Here is a 20170-nt window from a genome sequence, read left to right as displayed (position 1 = left end):
TGGGAGGGTTGAAAGAGTTGATTGATTGTTGCTGCCGGAGGTGGCTAGTTTACTGTGCACTCTACCCTCAACGTGTAGACGGAGGTGGCTAGTTTACTGAGCACTCTACCCTCAACGTGTAGACGGAGGTGGCTAGTTTACTGTGCACTCTACCCTCAACGTGTAGACGGAGGTGGCTAGTTTACTGAGCACTCTACCCTCAACGTGTAGACGGAGGTGGCTAGTTTACTGTGCACTCTACCCTCAACCTGTAGACGGAGGTGGCTAGTTTACTGAGCACTCTACCCTCAACGTGTAGACGGAGGTGGCTAGTTTACTGTGCACTCTACCCTCAACGTGTAGACGGAGGTGGCTAGTTTACTGAGCACTCTACCCTCAACGTGTAGACGGAGGTGGCTAGTATACTGTGCACTCTACCCTCAACGTGTAGACGGAGGTGGCTAGTTTACTGAGCACTCTACCCTCAACGTGTAGACCGTAGCACAAAGAACAATGTATTACAGAGGGAACAGATACATCTACCCTCTTTATTTAGACACATTTAAATTATAATGTCAGCTAGTTAGAGACAATTTGTTTTATTACAATACCTATGTACTTACAGTAAGCAGGCGATGAGTCACAATAACGTGGCTAAAGTAAGTTGACCAGACCACACACTAGAAGGTAAAGGGACGACGACGTTTCGGTCCGTCCTGGACCATTCTCAAGTCACAATCGACTTGAGATTAGTCCAGGACGGACCGAAACGTCGTCGTCCCTTCACCTTCTAGTGTGTGGTCTACTTACAGTAAGTTATTCAAAAAGAAAGAATTTCTTCCATGAGTTTAATATTTTCACTTATTAGTTATGAATTAAAATAAATTTCCATTAGTGGACGACATAGAGGGAGCAAAAAAAAAAATGGCTTTCTTTGTTCAATTCTTGGACGAAACAGAAATAATTGGGCACATTTTTTTCCGCCTAATGCCTCTGTTCGCCTAGCAATAAATAGGCACCTGGGAGTTAGGCAACTGCTGTAGAATTTTATCCTGGGAAAGGTCGGTAGTTCGACCATGTGGGGACCTTCATGCAAGTCTAAATAACATACGTGCACAGGCTTCCTGTCCCGGACAAAACGAACTGTTAATTTCTCTCGCGCATGTTAGATTTACTGCAGTTTTCCCACCCCATATATTTTCCGGTCATTGGGTGTAATAAAACCCATGACTTGTAAATTAATGCAACGAACTCTCTTCGTCCTGTCATAAAAATAATGTATTTATTTGACGGCCTGCATACAAAGTGACCCGCAAAGCCGTTTTCCAATTATTTCCCTGAACAGGATAGCTACTAATCCCTTGGCCTCTGCAATAACAGTTTCATCTTAGCTGCTTGGAAACTAATTAGTAGCTCATGGCTGTTTCGTAACAGTTTATACCAAACTTAGACAGGATCATAAGGTGTCAGCAAGTTGGAACTTGAGCTTCAGCTGTGGTACCTAGACTCAAGGCACCACGGCCTCACTCTCGTTAAGTTCCGTTCAGTTCCGTCCATCCGTTAAGTTTTGTCCTTCGGTTAAGTTCCATTAAGTTGGCAACATTTCCCATCAGATGGAGTTATTTTTTAATCAGTGTTGTGCCATTTTTCCTCCCTTCGTCCCAAGTTGTGTTTCACAATGTTACAGTTTTGGTCTACTTTTTCATTCTCTCTAAAAATACTTCACTATTCGCCTTGGCTATAGACACATCTGGCGGGTTAGTGAGGCTGAGCCACTACCAGAATATTCAGATTGTAAACTCTGTTACAAACCTTTAATGCATTCACTAGAACACTATATTGTTGAATATGAAACCGTAAAGACTTTAGACCTCCTGGCCTATTGTACCACCAACTGTGTGACTATTTTATTGACTCAGGTGTTCTGGACGACATCCTAACAATTTATCCCAAATTTGCTTGTCCAGTTTAAAGAATGAAGAACAATTTGTATGTATATTACTTCTAAGCTGCATCACTTATGAATCCATTCCTGCCCTTGTGTGGCAGGGGAAAGATAATAGAATATAGAAAGAATAGAAAGTAATAGAAAGTTGTTTTCACATTTCCATACATTAAAACATTGATTGTAACCATGATATATATGTGCTTCAGCCTACAGTTTAGACTTATTGTCTTGTGTATGACCCTCTGTCCTGCGTGACAGTGAATACCAGCATTATCCTCACTTTAATAAGACTTAATTGAAATCCTCAGATTAGGCAAAATTGTAATTAATTTTGTCAATAAAGATGCTAATATTAATAATAACAATTTGTATTTTCACATTTCTCCTAATGTTTTCGTTGCTTTCCTTATTCAATTATTGTTTTCCTTGTGTCCGACATTTGGCCAATTTAATTTGGAATGATGACCAGACCACACACGAGAAAGTGAAAAAACGACGACGTTTTGGTCCGTCGTGGACCAAGTCGTGCGATAATGGTCCACGACGGACCGAAACGTTGTCGTTTCTCCATCTTCTGAGGAGTGTGTGTCTGTGTTTGGTCATCATATCTTCAGCCAAGTTATTCTGACTCATCGTCTCTTGATCTTGGCACGTCTCATCACGTCACTGGAGTGGGATTTTTACCATATAAATCTTCACAATTCCTCCTGAGTGTAAGCCACAACTCAGGCATGATATACCTAATAAAATAATGTCTCAGAAAAGCTATTTTGATTGTAAACTCTCGACTAGTGAAATAACACATCAATCAGTCTTGCCACTCAGTCGTCTGATTAACCAGTTTACCAGCCAGTCCTCACTAGGGATACCAGAAAAATGTTATATTGTTATCCAGATTAAACTGATGCAATCAGTTAAGTTGATAAAACCAAAATAATAACCACTGTGTCAATCGCTAAAGTAATTGTTATTTTTTAAACCAGCAATTCTCGTTTTTTTTCTAATATGCAAATGGTTTTCTGAAAAAAGAATATCATAGAGCAGAGGTGTCAGACACTAACACCCATGATGAATGTCTATCAAACACTTACACTATGATGAATACGTGTCAAACTCTAACACCATGATGAATACATGTCAAACTCTAACACCATGATGAATAAGTGTCAAATAAACGGACCCGCCGGCTGCTTTTGGTCGACCATTATATTAATGACTCATTATGAATCGCGAATATAAACCATCTTCAAAATTCATATCTTTTAGAAAACGGTCTGAAACGTGAAAATAAGATTGAGTCTGGCTTGTAATCTCCTCTCAGATCTTTCGAGATGTTTATTTCTTAAGAACTATGTGTCACAGAACATTGTGACAATTGTAGTGTAATAAAGAAATAAGATTAAAGCCCCACAACGAAGCGGTTTCAATTGAAATAAATGTAAATAAAGGTATATAGTAATAGCTTAATTACAGAAGTTATATATAGGCCACTAAACTTCGAGAGAAAGGCATGATTGGGTGTATCTTAAGTATCTAAGTGAAATAACCTCTCCATTATAGGTACCCAAAGTTTCAGTCAAATAAACTACATCAATGAAATAAAGTTCAAGTGAGAAGCAAAAACATGCAGAGGCTAATTATTGTAAGATACTACAGTTGAAGAGCAATACTGTAGAGTTAGAACACTGTTAGAGTTAGAATACTAACACTGTAGATACACTGTAGAGTTAGAATACTGCAGTTAGAACAAGATAACTACATCTGCCGTGATATTTACCCCAATCCCACTCAGGCTAGATAAGGTTACGGAATAAAATAATATTACCTCTCGGGGAGAAATACTCTGAGGACCCATCATCGTCTCTCGCAGGCAAACACATGTTAGGGAAAATAAATGTGGAAGGAGCTGAAAATACTCTCAATTTGTCCGTAACCAACTACACAGCGATTTTGATGTTGACCAGACCACACACTAGAAGGTGAAGGGACGACGACGTTTCGGTCCGTCCTGGACCGAAAAGTCGATCACCAGCAGGCTCCCACACAGGGACCTATCCGGAGGAAGTCAGGCTCACTATATATGTTTATAAGTATTATATTAGTAGAGCGATAAGACGATGTATCCGGCGACTTCGTGATCTACGAGATTTAATGAAATATCCAAGACTTCGTAGTCCCAAATTTGGGGTGGTTTGCGCAGCTCAGAAGTCCATAATGGGAAAACTGAACGCATCATGTTGGATACAAATCATCATTTATTATAAACATTCAGCTAAATGAAAAAATATTGAATAGAATATTCACGATCTGGATACTCTGAAATGGCTTTTAGAACAGCGCTCACGTAACCATTCCCACAAGCGCTGCTGGCAAACAATGACTTCAAAAGTCATCATGCATTTGATAATGATTATGGCTTAATGTCTTAGCCTGCTGGATAGCATCCCACACGGCTACACGTTACTGAAATTTGGCTGTGAAGGATTTTATTTTGTTGAATTGTTTTAATTGGATAAAAATCCATTGGCCCTATAATCGCTCCCAACGGCACTTTATGACTCGTGGCATCAAAAGCCTCTCGCACTCTTCTTTTTATCAAGCTTATTCTCGCTGATTGTGCTTATCTACTCGGGTCTTGTCTCATTAAAATCTGAAATGGTCCTTTCTGAAGAGAGTTGGGCTCTCAGAGAAGGGAAAAAATCATATAACGAGAAGCATTGAAAGGATTTCCGACGCGCCTTCGTATGCATCCTCATTTGAAGAAAGCGAATTTACTTGATGCTGGAATCTGTTAATTGTGTTTTTTTTATTGAATATCTGTGTTTCTATGCATTCAGCGAGGTAGTGTTCAAGCATGACTTTGTGACCGACTTGCAGTTACAAATAACTTTAAACTCCTTTGTGATTGAAAGATTGTTCTTCGTTATGTGCTTCAACACGCTAGCACATCATGCTGTATTTTAACACTAGCATATTTTTGTTCTCCAACACTAACACATCCTCTTTTCTCTAGTACTAGTATATCCTTCTGTTCTTCAACACTTGCGCATCTCATTGTTCTCCAACAGTAGCACATTGTTCCCCAGCACGAACACATTCCCCTGCTCTCTAACACTAGGATATCACCTTGTTCTCCAACTGTAGCACATCTCCCTGTTCCCCAACAGTAGCACATCTCCCTGTTCTCCAACAGTAGCACATCTCCCTGTTCTCCAACAGTACCACATTCCCTCTTCTCCAACAATAGCACATTGTTCCAACAGTAGCACATCTCCCTGTTCTCCAACAGTAGCACATCTCCCTGTTCTCCAACAGTAGCACATCTCCCTGTTCTCCAACAGTAGCACATCTCCCTGTTCCTCAACAATAGCACATCTCCCTGTTCTCCAACAGTAGCACATCTCCCTGTTCCCCAACAGTAGCACATCTCCCTGTTCCCCAACAGTAGCACATCTCCCTGTTCTCCAACAGTAGCACATCTCCCTGTTCTCCAACAGTAGCACATCTCCCTGTTCTCCAACAGTAGCACATCTCCCTGTTCTCCAACAGTAGCACATCTCCCTGTTCTCCAACAGTAGCACATCTCCCTGTTCTCCAACAGTAGCACATCTCCCTGTTCTCCAACAATAGCACATCTCCCTGTTCTCCAACAGTAGCACATCTCCCTGTTCTCCAACAGTAGCACATCTCCCTGTTCTCCAACAGTAGCACATCTCCCTGTTCTCCAACAGTAGCACATCTCCCTGTTCCTCAACAATAGCACATCTCCCTGTTCTCCAACAGTAGCACATCTCCCTGTTCTCCAACAGTAGCACATCTCCCTGTTCCCCAACAGTAGCACATCTCCCTGTTCCTCAACAATAGCACATCTCCCTGTTCTCCAACAGTAGCACATCTCCCTGTTCTCCAACAGTAGCACATCTCCCTGTTCCCCAACAGTAGCACATCTCCCTGTTCTCCAACATTAACACATCAAACACTGTACTTTTCCACTAGCACACTCCTATTCTCCTAGCAGATTGCCCTGTGCACTTTGCATTATGTTTTTGTCTTCCTTCAGGGAAGTTGAATGATGAAGGTTGATTGCATATTGCTTTTGAAGGGGAATTGATTAATATTTTTTTTTCCTTTTGGGGGGTGTGGAGGCGCTGCTGCTCCTCTCCCAAATCTCTTCCCTCACCTTTCCTCTGTCTCTCTCTCTGTATTTTTTGGTTCGCTTTATCATTCCTCTTTCTTTTCCCCTCCTTCCTTCTCTCACATCCTTTAGTCCCTTCCCCGTACCCCCACGTCATGAAAATGACGTACTAAAGTGCCTTATCCTAAGCTGGTAGAGAACCCACGAACAGAAAACGGGAGAGTATGTCATTTTCTAGTACGACACTTTTCAGCCTTTGGTAAAATATACGTTGAAATACACCCTGGTATAAGGAAATAGATTATAATAGAGTAGCTATTGACACGAGGTAACAGGCGGGGGGGGGAGGGAAGGGGGCTTCGATAATTGCCCATGATCATTAGTTCTACTAACGATAAGTTAACCTCGTGGTTGAGGAAGTTTGAAGTCTACCGTTTCCGACTTGAGGCTTGGCCTGATTACCGGCTGTAATGATTGCCACTTTAATGATGGGGGTCGTTAGTCATGGGTCGTCGTTTGAGTCAAAGGAGGATTGGTGATTTGATCGAACGTCGAAAATGAGACAGACCGTTTTCTGTTACTTTGCAAATGTATTGTATTTTTCTTTGTAAAATGCATTTAATATGTTGTTTACATTCTTGTCTGGGATGTTGGTCAGAGCGAAGGGTCGTAATTCGTATTGGAAATTGACTCTTTTTTTTGAGTACTTGGAAACAACTTTTTGTTTAATTTTATATCTTTCAGGTGGTTTCAATTGACTGTTGTTTTAAATGTGACTTTTTTGATGAGTTAAGGATTTTAATACGGTCTGTGAAAAGCTGATTTTCAGCTATTTTTCTGGACGAGAATCGAATTGTTAGTTTTTAATAATTTTCTGCATTATCTAGTTTATTTATGTTGATTGTGTGAGTGTATATGTGTGTGTGTTTTGTGTATGTGTGTGTGTTTTGTGTGCACGTGTGTTGTGAGCATGTGTGTGTGGTATGCACGTGTGTGGGTGTACACGTGCGGGTGTGCACGTGTGTGGACGAATGCTGTGTGCACGTGTGTGGACGAATGCCGTGTGCACGTGTGTGGACGAATGCCGTGTGCACGTGTGTGGACGAATGCTGTGTGCACGTATGTGGACGAATGCTGTGTGCACGAGCGTGGATGTAGCTGTGCTGTACACACTTGCGCGTTAGTAGGCATGTGTGTGTGTGTGTGTGCGCGCGCACACACACACAGGATCGTGACATGAGCGTGTGCTCAAACCTATTCGTGTGTAGGAAGGCTTGCTTGTGCACTGAATGCCTCCTAAATCGCCGCTCATGACGAGGAGAATGGGAGCCCCATTAGATTTTACCCCGTGAATGACTGAATGAAACATATGCAAATCCAATTTGCCAATCTGCTTGTAGATGCAAACTTACTGGGCACCAAGATGAGAAGATTATGAGGAGCCACGAAGACCATGGAGCATCTAGGTGTTATATGAGGCGTGTGAGGTGTTTGTTGGGTGTTTGTTGGGGTTTGTGAGGTGTTTGTTGGGTGTTTCTTGTGGTTTGTGAGGTGTTTGTTGGGTGTTTCTTGTGGTTTGTGAGGTGTTTGTTGGGTGTTTCTTACAAACCTAGTTGTTCTTGCGGGGATTGAGCTCTGGCTCTTTGGTCCCGCCTTTCAACTCAAGTTGACTTAATTTCTCAACTTAGGTTACGTCCTAATTTTGAACTCACTTTATATTCGTTAGTTCCCTTATATGTGGTTATATAAGTATACATAATGAAAAATAATATATTACAATATAATTCAACAATTATTTTTTTTAATATATTTACAAAGACGAAACCCTGTTCTTTGTCTGTTCTCTTGGTCATGTAATCGAAGACCTTGTACCCTTACTGAACGGAATTTTAATGAGAACAATTAAGTGTTTTTAATCAATAATCGAATTATGTTAACATTAAAAGACATATAATTGCTAGTTGGGAGCATTATTTAAATAATACTTTGGATTTTATTTCTTATTAGAATACGTGATAAAAAGACATGCTAAGATATAGAGAATACGCAGATAAACTGTTAGAACCAGACAGATATAGACTCAGCTGTAAATACTTAGAAAGTGACACAGAAGGATAAATAAAATAAAAAAAATACATCCAGGTACAAAATTATTATACTACAAACACACAGAGACCAGCTAGAGATTCACAGACCACACCACCTAGAGACCCACAGACCACATCACCTAGAGACCGACAGACCACATCACCTAAACACACACAGACCACACCACCTAGAGACCGACAGACCTCATCACCTTGAGACCGACACACCACACCACCTAGACACACACAGACCACACCACCTAGAGACCGACAGACCTCATCACCTAGAGACCGACAGACCACACCACCTAGACACACACAGACCACACCACCTACAGACACACACAAAAAAAGAATATCACCTACAAATATGTCTTTACATTACGATTCAGCACCGTTGACTATTTTCATCTGACCTTCCATTAGTTTGACAAATTTTCCAGCGTTCCATTGACGTAAATCTCAAGATTATTTTGATGAAGAGAACTTCTCTTCCCACTATGGCATCTCCTGCCTCTTCTTCTGCCCCGCCATCTTCTCTTCGGCCTTGATAATGACCGCAGAGAAGCAGGCAGCCGTGAACAGTCTACCACGGTGAATCTAGACCTCCTCTGTCGCCCATCGTTAAAATTCTTGGGACGGATTTCGAGGTAAGATATTTGGCCTGGTTTGGTTCTTGGAAAATGTCGACTACGTTTGAGGGAAGAGAATGTGGCACTAGGTAACATTTGGGTATTTATTCCCCTTTCCCCTCTTACTTCCCCTCTTACTTCCCCTCTTTACCCATTACCTCAAAAATTTTTATAATTAAGAAGTAATGAAACCATTGTATGGTTTTCCAAGAAAATATATTATTATTATTTTCACTTAAATCTCCTTGGACATCACATGTACATATTTTACACTTGATTTCATATTTAATTCTTCAATTCGTGAAAATTTCCAGGGGGGGGGGGGTATTTATAATTGCTAGTATTTCTTAAAGTATTTAGCGAAGGCCTACCCAGACCAGCCAATTACTGTCCCGTACCCTAGACCATTCACACTGCAAATTTGAGTGAGACAAGTTCTAAGTATCTGGCCTGCAACTTTGGGCAGATAGATAAACAGACGGTTTGTCTATCTAAAAGAGAGAGATGGCAATTCTCCCTCCCTCTCTCTCTTTATATATATATATATATATATATATATATATATATATATATATATATATATATATATATATATATATATATATAATAACAATATATGTCGTACTTAATAGCCAGAACGCACTACTTGGCCTAGTATGCCAGGTCTGATTTGCATAATAGGAGGAGTGATTTTCGTTATTTTCAAAAAAATTGTTCCAATTGGTATATTTTAATTAATATTATTTTAATATATTAAGAACATGAATTACTGACTTAGTTATGTTAGTTTATGTTAGGTTATGATAGGTTAGGTTTTATCTTTTAAATTCAATTTGCTTTTAATGAATTTATAGAAAAGGCCTGGATCTGTTTTAAATATATATATGCGTAATTGTTTCGTGGTTGTTTGTAATGCAGATATGTTTGCGGATTAGACCTCTTCCGATATCCTTAGTGAGTGTGTGTATGTGTGTGCGTGTATGCGTGTGTACGCACCTGTGTGTATGTGTGTGCGTGCATGCGTGTGTACGCACCTGTGTGTATATGTGTGTGTAAGTGTGTGTGTGTGTGTGTGTGTGTGTGTGTGTGTGTGTGTGTGTGTGTGTGTGTGTGTGTGTGTGTGTGTGTGTGTGTGTGTGTGTGTGTGTGTGTGTGTGTGTGTGTGTGTGTGTATGTGTGTGTGTGTGTGTGTGTGTGTGTGTGTGTGTGTGTGTGTGTGTGTGTGTGTGTGCGTGCGTTCACGCGCGTGAGAGTGCGTGTACCTGCTATAGACAATCTACCCCCCACTCTCCCTCCTGGTCTATGCATTGCTCATCACGGTCCAGAGACGCCCCCGCTTTTATCACAGTAAAACACACCCACAAATTCCCGATACGTTCCAGGAGACACACAGACCGCCTCACGGCTTTCACGAGATGAGTTCTGTGAGTAAAGAAGAAGAAGAGGCCCTGGCAGCGCCTCGGTTACTCCCAGAAGAGCTTTCTGGCATTCATCGCTCCTCGGGAACCACCGGTGGCTTCCCCTCCTCTCCTTCACCTTGTATCAATCATAAACATTCGAATATAAATAAAGAATGAGTTCATATGTTGGAGTCGAACTCGCGTTTCCGAATTCTTTAATACTCACTATACAGGTTGAACGATGATGAGCTTCAAGGCTTCGCAAACCAGACCGTTCTCATAAACAAAGGTCAAAAGAGATTCCATGCACCAGCCAAACCCCCCCTGTTTACGACTGAAAAACGAGTTAAACACGACTCACAACTGATGACGTTCGAACACTTCTCGATCAGTGCTTTGCTGACGACTTTTGCTCGAACCGCAACGCTATAAATGATTCATCCAGTTACTACAAATACCAGCCCGACCTCCAAATAATGACCCGAAGTCCATTCCATGCACGCGCCAAACCCCCTGTTAATGAATGAAAAGTGGTTTACTCACGACTCACAACTGGTGACGTTTGAACACTTCCGGAACAAGTGCTTCACTGACTACTTTCGTTCGAACCACAATGCTGTAAATGCTTCACCCACGTACTACAAATACCAATAATCGCCAACATAACCTAAACACCTAACCTAACCTAACCTAACCTAACCTAACCCATGCCTATATATGCACAATATGCTAATTTATTATAATATTAATTTACCTTTGAGAATATTTCCGTTTTGACTGAACAGCATGTAAAGGTTTATGAATGCGTCTGTGGGGTCGACCGCTGGATGTAATGGACTTAAGTCGAGAACGGGTTGAAATGCTTCACCCACGTACTACAAATACAAATAATCGCCAACAGAACCTAAACACCTAACCTAACATAACCTAACCTAATCAGTGCCTAAATGTGCACAATATGCTAGTATATAATAATGTTAATTTATATTTGAGAATATTCATATTTTGAATGAACAACATTTTAAAATTTGTGATTGCGTCTTTGGGGTCAACCGCTGGATGGAATGGACATAGACTGAGGACGGTTAGTGCAAACAGAAGTGCTTTCTTGAATTACATGTTCAAAAACTGCTGTTCATTTCGATTGTAAGAACTCATTACATATTTATTGGTTCACAACGTTCTTGGCATTGTGATTGTGCATTCGAATATATTAAAGTTGATACCAGATCAGAATCAACGTAAGAAAACAGATTTATACGAACAGCAAAATTGACAGAATTCTTGTTTTAAAAGTTTTATGGACTGGTAAATATCTAGTTTTTAAGATTATTTTTGCGCAAGATACACATATAAAGATTACAGTAATGATGATTAGACTTACTGGAATGAGGGACCTTACCTTGAGGTTACCTTGAGGTGTTTTTCGTCGACCAGGCCAGAGATTTACATTTTTTACCCGAAAGTGTGACTCTGGCATGCTGCTTGCGATCATTCCCTCACTAAGTCCTGCTAATCTCCCTTGCCTTACCCACGGGTTTCCAACCCGTGGGTAAGGCATTTAGAGCGATCTGCCCTCAGGCCAGGCTCCTTAAAGCAGCAGCCGTCAAACCTTCCTGTTTAAGAAGGAAAAACCGTTTACACACAACTTATGTCCCTCAAACGTTTCTCAAATAGTGCGTCTCTGATGACAACTCTTCGAATAGCAACTCTATAAATGTTTCACCCAAATATTACAAATACATATAATTGTCAATTGAACCTAAACACATCAACTAACCTACGTCTAAATATGCACAAAATGCTAATATAAAATATTAATTTAAAATTGAGAACATTGCTTATTTTGAGCGAACAACTTGCTAAAATTTAAGACAGTGTTATTGGAGTTGACTGTTGCTTGGATGTGCCAGGCCTGAGGACAGGTTACCCACTTACCGTAAATATTAATATATATTACACACACACACACACACACACACACACACACACACACACACACACGCATATATATATATATATATAAATATATATAAATATATATATATTATATATATATATACACACTATACGTTACAGTTCTGCAACTTTTGTTAGACTCGGCTCCCAAAAATGGAGATTTACGCATCGGGTAATAAACGAGGAGAGTTACAATCGTTGTAGTTTTGAGAACGTCATTTGTAACCATGACAAAGTGGCCAGTTCATTCTGCGGCCGTAATAAACGCCCACATTCCTTGCCACTTATCTTGGGAAAAAGTACTTAACATACTGTACTGAGTGTACGTAATATAGTCGCAAGGACTGATTAGCTGTATCACCATAAAGGAAGATAGGGGTGAAGGAGATAGGTGCTGCCTCGTATGGGCCAATAGGCCTTCTGCAGTTACCTTGTTCTTATGTATGTTCTTATGAGAGGAATATTACTTCTCCAGTTTTATGTTCTTTTGTTCTCCAGCTTCTGTTTTGAGTTCACTGAGGCGTGGGTCCACGAGGAAGAGACTCGACATTGGAAGCTGGTTGCTGAATGGTTAAATTTTGCACTTTGGTGCTATGTGATCTTGCTGAATTGGTGCTTTCTCTTGGTGATCACTTGCTGGCAATTGCTTGTATTTGCAGTGTGTGAAGTGATGTGATCTTTGATCTAATCTTTTTCGTTTATATATTATCAGGCGCCTTGAAAGAGATGTTTTTTCCTTCCCCCATTTTTTCGCATTATTAGGCCTGATGGTCCCCAAATAATTATGTGAAGGCCTAGACGACACTTGTGTCAGTTGCTTAATTTAGAAACTGTACTTGTGGTCGATCTCGAACCCATTGTGACGACTTATACTGAATTTTGTAACTAGCTCATCAAGATTGTAACTTGCTTAGCTAAATGAATTGTGGGGTTCAGTCCCTGAGCCCATTATGTGCCTCTGTAACCCTTTCCACTACCGCCCACAAGCTGGGTATGGGGTGCATAATAAATGAACTAAACTAAACTTGTGTCTTTAAAGCTGTTTTACTTAGTGTTAGGAGAATTCCACATCATCAAGTTGGGAAGGGAAAGGAAATATCAGCAGTAAGCGTCAACCCATTACGACTATATAGCACTTGGAAAGAGTCAGGATAAGGATTTGGGATGGGACGGGGGAGGAAGGAATGGTGCCCAACCACTTGGACGGTCGGGGATTGAACGCCGACCTGCATCAAGCCAGACCGTCCAGCCCAAGAGGTTGGACCAGCAAGTCGGGAGTGTTCTTAACGGACATTGATGTCTATCGGAACATAACTACAGATCCGGTCCATCTATTAAACTCTTCTGTGGGAAGTCTTTTCAATCGTTCCCGAAATGGAGGAGAGAAAGTTATGATAGACAACAGTGAGAGAATCTTGACTCCTATCGACACCCATCTGCAGGTAACCTTCACAATTTTTCTCCAATATTAAGTCAGTTCCATTCTACATTTTTCTTCATTCTCTTTACATTATTCCGTTTGTATTTCGCTGCCTCATCCGACATGTTCCCTGGTACAGGTTCCCTGGTACAGGTTCCCTGGTACAGGTTCCCTGGTACAGGTTCCCTGGTGCAGGTTCCCTGGTACAGGTTCCCTGGTACATGTTCCCTGGTACAGGTTCCCTGGTACAGGTTCCCTGGTGTAGGCTCCCTGGTACAGGTTCCCTGGTACAGGTTCCCTGGTACAGGTTCCCTGGTGTAGGCTCCCTGGTACAGGTTCCCTGGTACAGGTTCCCTGGTACAGGTTCCCTGGTACAGGTTCCCTGGTACAGGTTCCCTGGTACAGGTTCCCTGGTGTAGGCTCCCTGGTACAGGTTCCCTGGTACAGGTTCCCTGGTACAGGTTCCCTGGTGTAGGCTCCCTGGTACAGGTTCCCTGGTACAGGTTCCCTGGTACAGGTTCCCTGGTGCAGGTTCCCTGGTGTAGGCTCCCTGGTGCAGGTTCCCTGGTACAGGTTCCCTGGTACAGGTTCCCTGGTACAGGTTCCCTGGTACAGGTTCCCTGGTGTAGGCTCCCTGGTACAGGTTCCCTGGTACAGGTTCCCTGGTACAGGTTCCCTGGTACAGGTTCCCTGGTACAGGTTCCCTGGTGTAGGCTCCTTGGTACAGGTTCCCTGATGTAGGCTCCCTGGTACAGGTTCCCTGGTACAGGTTCCCTGGTACAGGTTCCCTGGTACAGGTTCCCTGGTGTAGGCTCCTTGGTACAGGTTCCCTGGTGTAGGCTCCCTGGTACAGGTTCCCTGGTACAGGTTCCCTGGTACAGGTTCCCTGGTGTAGGCTCCCTGGTACAGGTTCCCTGGTGCAGGTTCCCTGGTGTAGGCTCCCTGGTGCAGGTTCCCCACGCAGGCCAGGCTGGTAGCCTGGGGGGGGGTCAATGATATTATCCCTAGTTTTCCTCAACATGTCGCCGCGGCGGCATCATCATAACCACCTATTGATTATTGACCCTGTGGGGGAAGTTTCCAATACTTAGATCATAACGTCATATTTCACAGAGGTATGTTAGCGAGTGCGGGGTAGCTGTGGCGGCGGGGGAGCTGTGGTGGCGGGGTAGTTGTGGTGGCGGGGTAGCTGTGGTGGCGGGGTAGCTGTGGTGGCGGGGTAGTTGTGGTGGCGGGGTAGCTGTGGTGGCGGGGTAGCTGTGGTGGCGGGGTAGCTGTGGTGGCGGGGTAGCTGTGGTGGCGGGGTAGCTGTGGTGGCGGGATAGCTGTGGTGGCGGGGTAGCTGTGGTGGCGGGGTAGCTGTGGTGGCGGGGTAGCTGTGGTGGCGGGGTAGTTGTGGTGGCGGGGTAGCTGTGGCGGCGGGGTAGCTGTGGCGGCGTGGTAGCTGTGGTGGCGGGGGAGATGTGGCGGCGGCTGTGGTGAAAATGTGACACCACTGTGACAAGCAGTGGTGAAAATGGTGGTGGATGTTAGCTGTGGTGTCCACAGCCTACTTACGGGTTGTGTTATCGGGTTATTCTTAGTTTAATATTCGTAATTAAAGTATTCTTTCAATTTCCTCTCTCCCTATCCCTCCCCTATTTCCCACACTTCCATTTCTGCATCCTTACCCTCCTCCTTCTTCTTCTCCCTTTTTCATCTCTTCACCTTCAGGACTAAAACATATATAAAATACAAAACTTGTATTTCAAAGCCTTATCTTCCTTAAGTGTGGACGGACTCCGTTGTAGCGCCAGATAACACTATGATGGTTGGGACCTTGCATAGCGCCTTCCCACAGTGAACCAGGTGGGACCCGGTTCTAAATGGAATGAGATATCTAGAGCACACAGAGATCACATCTCATGATCATCACAGATCAGTGTCTGGGATGCTCCCGGACGCAGGTTCGAATCCTCGTCACGGCCCTTGTGGATTAGTTCAGATATCTAGAGTTTTGAAATTACTTCTTTTTCTTCCGGATATGAGATGAAATATTTATTGTCATCGCAGAATTTGTTAGTGCAAGCAAGTACTCTGTGCACGCATCCCAAGTGCTAAGTGAACATATCAAGCCACTAAATTATATTTTGCAACCCCTCATACAAACTAGGGTAAGAACACAAAACTGTGTACCTAAGCCTATTAATAAAAAATAAATAAAAATGTTGGGGAATTTTATTGCTAGCTGATAAACTCCAGGATTTACAATCATGATTTAAGCGTTCAAACTTTACTGCTGTTTTTTTTTTCCCTGTTTATCGCACATATTTATTTAGTGAAATTTTCGAACATCCCTGAATATCACCTGATAATTTACTTGAGATAGAGAGCAGCTTTTAGATACAGGAGAAGAGAGGGAGAGGTTACTCAGCTGGCAAGTTATATGTGCTGGCAAAGAACCCAATGAACACAATATCCACGACCAAGGCCAAATAACACGGAATCATCATTATCACCGATGACTTAACGTTGAGTTATCATTAATAACGTTGATTCATCAACGAGCCAACACCACGAGAGTGTATTGGGTCATCTGGAGACCTCGGCCTGACGATTGTGGAGACATATACCCTCTAGCTTTCATATACATATTCAAATACTTTCACAAAATGCAAAACTAATACAATTAAATTGTTAGCAGGAAGATCTTTCAAGTTGAACATTGAAATGCAAAATTTTAAATGTAGATAACAGGGAACAATATTTTACCTATAATACGAATCTTATTAACATAATTAAAATTATTTTAATTATAACTATAATGAATATAATGTAAATATATAATGAATATAATGCAATATGTAAACAAATACAGGAAGGCGGAAAACAAAACGCTTTCACACACAAATGCTAAAAATAACATTGATAAATCCAGTGACTTATAATCATGCAGAATAACTACATATTGCTTATGTAGTGCTCCTTCATCAGTCTCATTAAATACCTTAAACCAAAAGTTTATGCCCAAACTAAGAAATAAACGAAACAGAACAAGCAAAAGAGAACAGAGAATAACAAGAGAAACAACAATTCTCTGTTAAAATTCGCTCTTTTCATTCCTGGTGTTGAGTTAGTTGACTCACATCCAAATTGTCTATTACCTCCCCTGATGGGGATTAGGGAAGCAAATAGGTTCATAAAGCGAGTGGTAGTGGTGGCGAGAGCAATGGGAAGGTAAGGGAAGGGATGGGATGGCAAGGCATGGAAAGGAATGAGATAGGAAGGAAAGGTATGGGGTGGTAAGGAATGTATACTTTTTATACCATGTAGAGGTGGCACATAGTATAAAAAGTCGTAATTTCAAACTCTAAATATGTGCATTGAGACAGAATTCAGCTCAAAAATAACGCTTATGAGTCAAATTTGCGATATTTTCGATATTATAAAAACTGTAGGGAGGGTTTTGGGCAGAATTTGACCCATCGCCGTTTTCACTAGCTGTCATATATATGTTCTGTATAAACATTTCTGGCTCACTGCACATATTTGGAGTTTGAAATTACGGCTTTTTATACCTAATATATATATATATGTCATCTAGTGAAAACGGCAATAGGTCAAATTATGCCCAAAACCCCCCTACAGTTTTCACAATATCAAAAATATCGAAAATTTGACTCATAAGCGTTATTTTTGAGCCGAATTCTGGCTCACACTACCGGGTACTCTATCAAATGAAGCATTTTTAATATGAATAATCCCCTAAGATAACACCTAAGATAACTTCACCTAAGATAACACCTAAGATAACTTCACCTAAGATAACGTCGCCTAAGATAACTTCACCTAAGATAACACCTAAGATAACACCTAAGATAACTTCACCTAAGATAACACCTAAGATAACTTCACCTAAGATAACACCGAAGATAACTAAGATAACACCTAATAATTACTCGCTAAGAGTAGCATTCAGAGTTGCTGATAAGTAATCTGTGTTACCCGAAAGGAGAAACACAGATATTTACTTCATAATGAGGTTAAGATAACGTGAAACATCCGTAAGAAAATCAATTGAAGTATTGAGACTGAGATGACCTTACACTCCAGACGCCTGCATTATCTTCTTATAAGCTCATCATGGTCTAGAGGGCTATGCGTGTGTCTGGGGCCGCTTTGTTCCAAAAGCTTTTCTTACGTCTTACTTAGTTTTAACATCAAGAGGTGGTTGGTGCGTTTTCAAAATGTTACAAAGTTCGTATTAAAGAAAACAATTAGTATGCTCTATAATCCATATTAGTCTTCATGTTGTATACTTGATCAGAAGAAGACTAAGTAGTAAACAGTAGTAAGACTGTTTTACTAAGTAGTAAAACAGCATTTATACTAAACTTTTTACTTCCACACTTTTTAAAAATTCATCAAAGGCTCTGTAAAATAAAGGCTTGGCCTTTCCCTTTATTCCATTATCTCTGTGTCCATCTGTACCTTTACTTGCCTTTGAACTTTCAGGCGTGCTAAATACCTCTGATTTCAAGTCGTTGTCAGAGACTGGCTGTGGATGCTGCCTTAAGCTCGCATGCACTCGAGTCCTGCACTCAGCGAGCGACGAAAGCTCTCTACAAATCGGTGTTGGTGACACGAGCACCTCTATATTGCTTTTGCTCGCCACTCCACCACTGATTCCTCCTCTCACACTCCACACTACAATTCACACAAAAATAATCTGTTCAAATTGGAAAATATTAAAAATATATACATTTTTAGCTCCTCTACTTTTCCATGAAAGCTTTTCATTTACGAGAATTTAATCTCAATGAACTTTAAAGTGATAAAGGTTGATTATTTTGACCTTCTCTACCGCATATTTTTTTTACCAGAAGAGAAAGGTTATCTCATCAAACTCCATTAACTTTTCTACTATTCCAGGGAAGTTTCAGAGACGAAGTTTCCATAAATTTTAGAGTAGCATCAATCAAGGTCGACTTTGCCAATTCATCCAGATAAATATATTTTTTCTTTAGAAATCCATAACAGCAACAAACAATAAAGACATGGGGTTTATATAGAAACAAGTAGCTAAAATCTACACGAAGAGAAATATTAGTTATATGAATTTAAAAAAAATTGAGGGGCTGATTGAGAAGCATACTAGATGCAGTATTTGTTTTTACAACAGGTGACCCCTCGAGCCTGGATATCAGGAGGAAAATCAGTGCATATCACAAAACTAGATTATAAAGTGAAAATACAATGAAATAGAAATGGTAGCTACTCTACCACTCAGCCACTGGTAGAGTAGCCAGTGGTTGAGAACATTAACTACTCTGGAAAAGGCAATCGTTCATAAAATATCAATAATTACCTTCACATGCCCACTTTGGGATTGTCAGCCCCAAATATCTCAGTATATAGGCAAGACAACAACGTCTCTCTCTAGGCGATTAACACTGCTCAAACAATAGAGCTCTGTCAAGGAACATATAACTTCCACACACATACAGATCATCACCAGAGACATCTTGACAAGCAACACTGAAATAATCGTCAGGTATAAAGACAGTAAGAGACTGGACATCAGCAAGGCACTACAGTTGACCAGATCACACACTAGAAGGTGAAGGGACGACGACGTTTCGGGCCGTCCTGGATCATTCTCAAGTCGATTGCAATCAACTTGGTCCAGGACGGACCAAAACGTCGTCGTCCCTTCAACTTCTAGTGTGTGATCTGGTCAACTTACTTCAGCCACGTTATTGTGACTCATCGCCTACACAAGGCACTACATATCAAAAAGTCCAGACCAACACTCAACAACCAGCTAACATATAATTACATTCTACCCACTTCAAGACCCAGAGCCAATACAGAGACAACATCCAATGACCCAATCTAAGAAACATAAATTTAATACCCAATTAATACCCATGACACATTTATGCATTGATACATTTAATACCCAATTAATACCTATGTTATACCATTAATCCACTTGTTCTCCATCTCACCCAAAGAGATTATAATCCGATGTTAATCATGATATCATTGTCTTTGAAAATGTAAGGTGTACCTTGCGAAACGCATCGCTAGGCGTCAGACAAGAATAAAGTGTAAAAATGAACTTTGGAGAGTTATTTTTTAAACTTTCCTCGACACAAGAAAAAAAAGGAATGTTGAGAATATTCTTGTTAAAATCACTAATCTTACCCTTTCTATCATATTCAACAACATATGTTTGCAAGAAAGGCTACCAATAAGTTATATATATATATATATATATATATATATATATATATATATATATATATATATATATATATATATATATATAATTATATATATATATATATATAAGCTTGAATGGTCCCCAGGACTATATGCGACTGAAAACTCACACCCCAGAAGTGACTCGAACCCATACTTCCAGGAGCAACGCAACTGGTAACTGATTAAGGCGTCCTGTAGTTACCAGTTGCGTTGCTCCTGGGAGTATGGGTTCGAGTCACTTCTGGGGTGTGAGTTTTCAGTCATATATATTTAGATTAATTCATTTATTATGCAGTACCCATCCTGTGAGCGGTAGCGAGGTTACAAAATAACATCACTGTGACCTTAAGAGAACCTAACT

The 20170-nt window shown here is 41.0% G+C and overlaps 1 protein-coding gene across 1 annotated transcript; it reads right to left on the bottom strand.

Moving 5' to 3' along the window:
* Positions 1-13645: 13645 nt before the first annotated feature.
* LOC138358339 (uncharacterized) lies at positions 13646-14581 on the bottom strand. The gene has a single exon (XM_069316173.1). It carries the CDS (start codon positions 14579-14581, stop codon positions 13646-13648), a length of 936 nt encoding a protein of 311 aa, XP_069172274.1.
* Positions 14582-20170: the final 5589 nt, after the last annotated feature.

This window comes from Procambarus clarkii, chromosome 83 (genome assembly GCF_040958095.1).
Source record: "Procambarus clarkii isolate CNS0578487 chromosome 83, FALCON_Pclarkii_2.0, whole genome shotgun sequence".
In the NCBI taxonomy this organism is placed as follows: Eukaryota; Metazoa; Arthropoda; class Malacostraca; order Decapoda; family Cambaridae; genus Procambarus; species Procambarus clarkii.
Note: the sequence above shows the minus strand (reverse complement) of the source record. Positions and strands in the feature narration are given on the sequence as shown.

Excerpts from the sequence above, each read along its gene's own strand:
- LOC138358339 (XM_069316173.1), bottom strand. The coding sequence starts at position 14,581 with ATGTTGAGGAAAACTAGGGATAATATCATTGACCCCCCCCCAGGCTAC.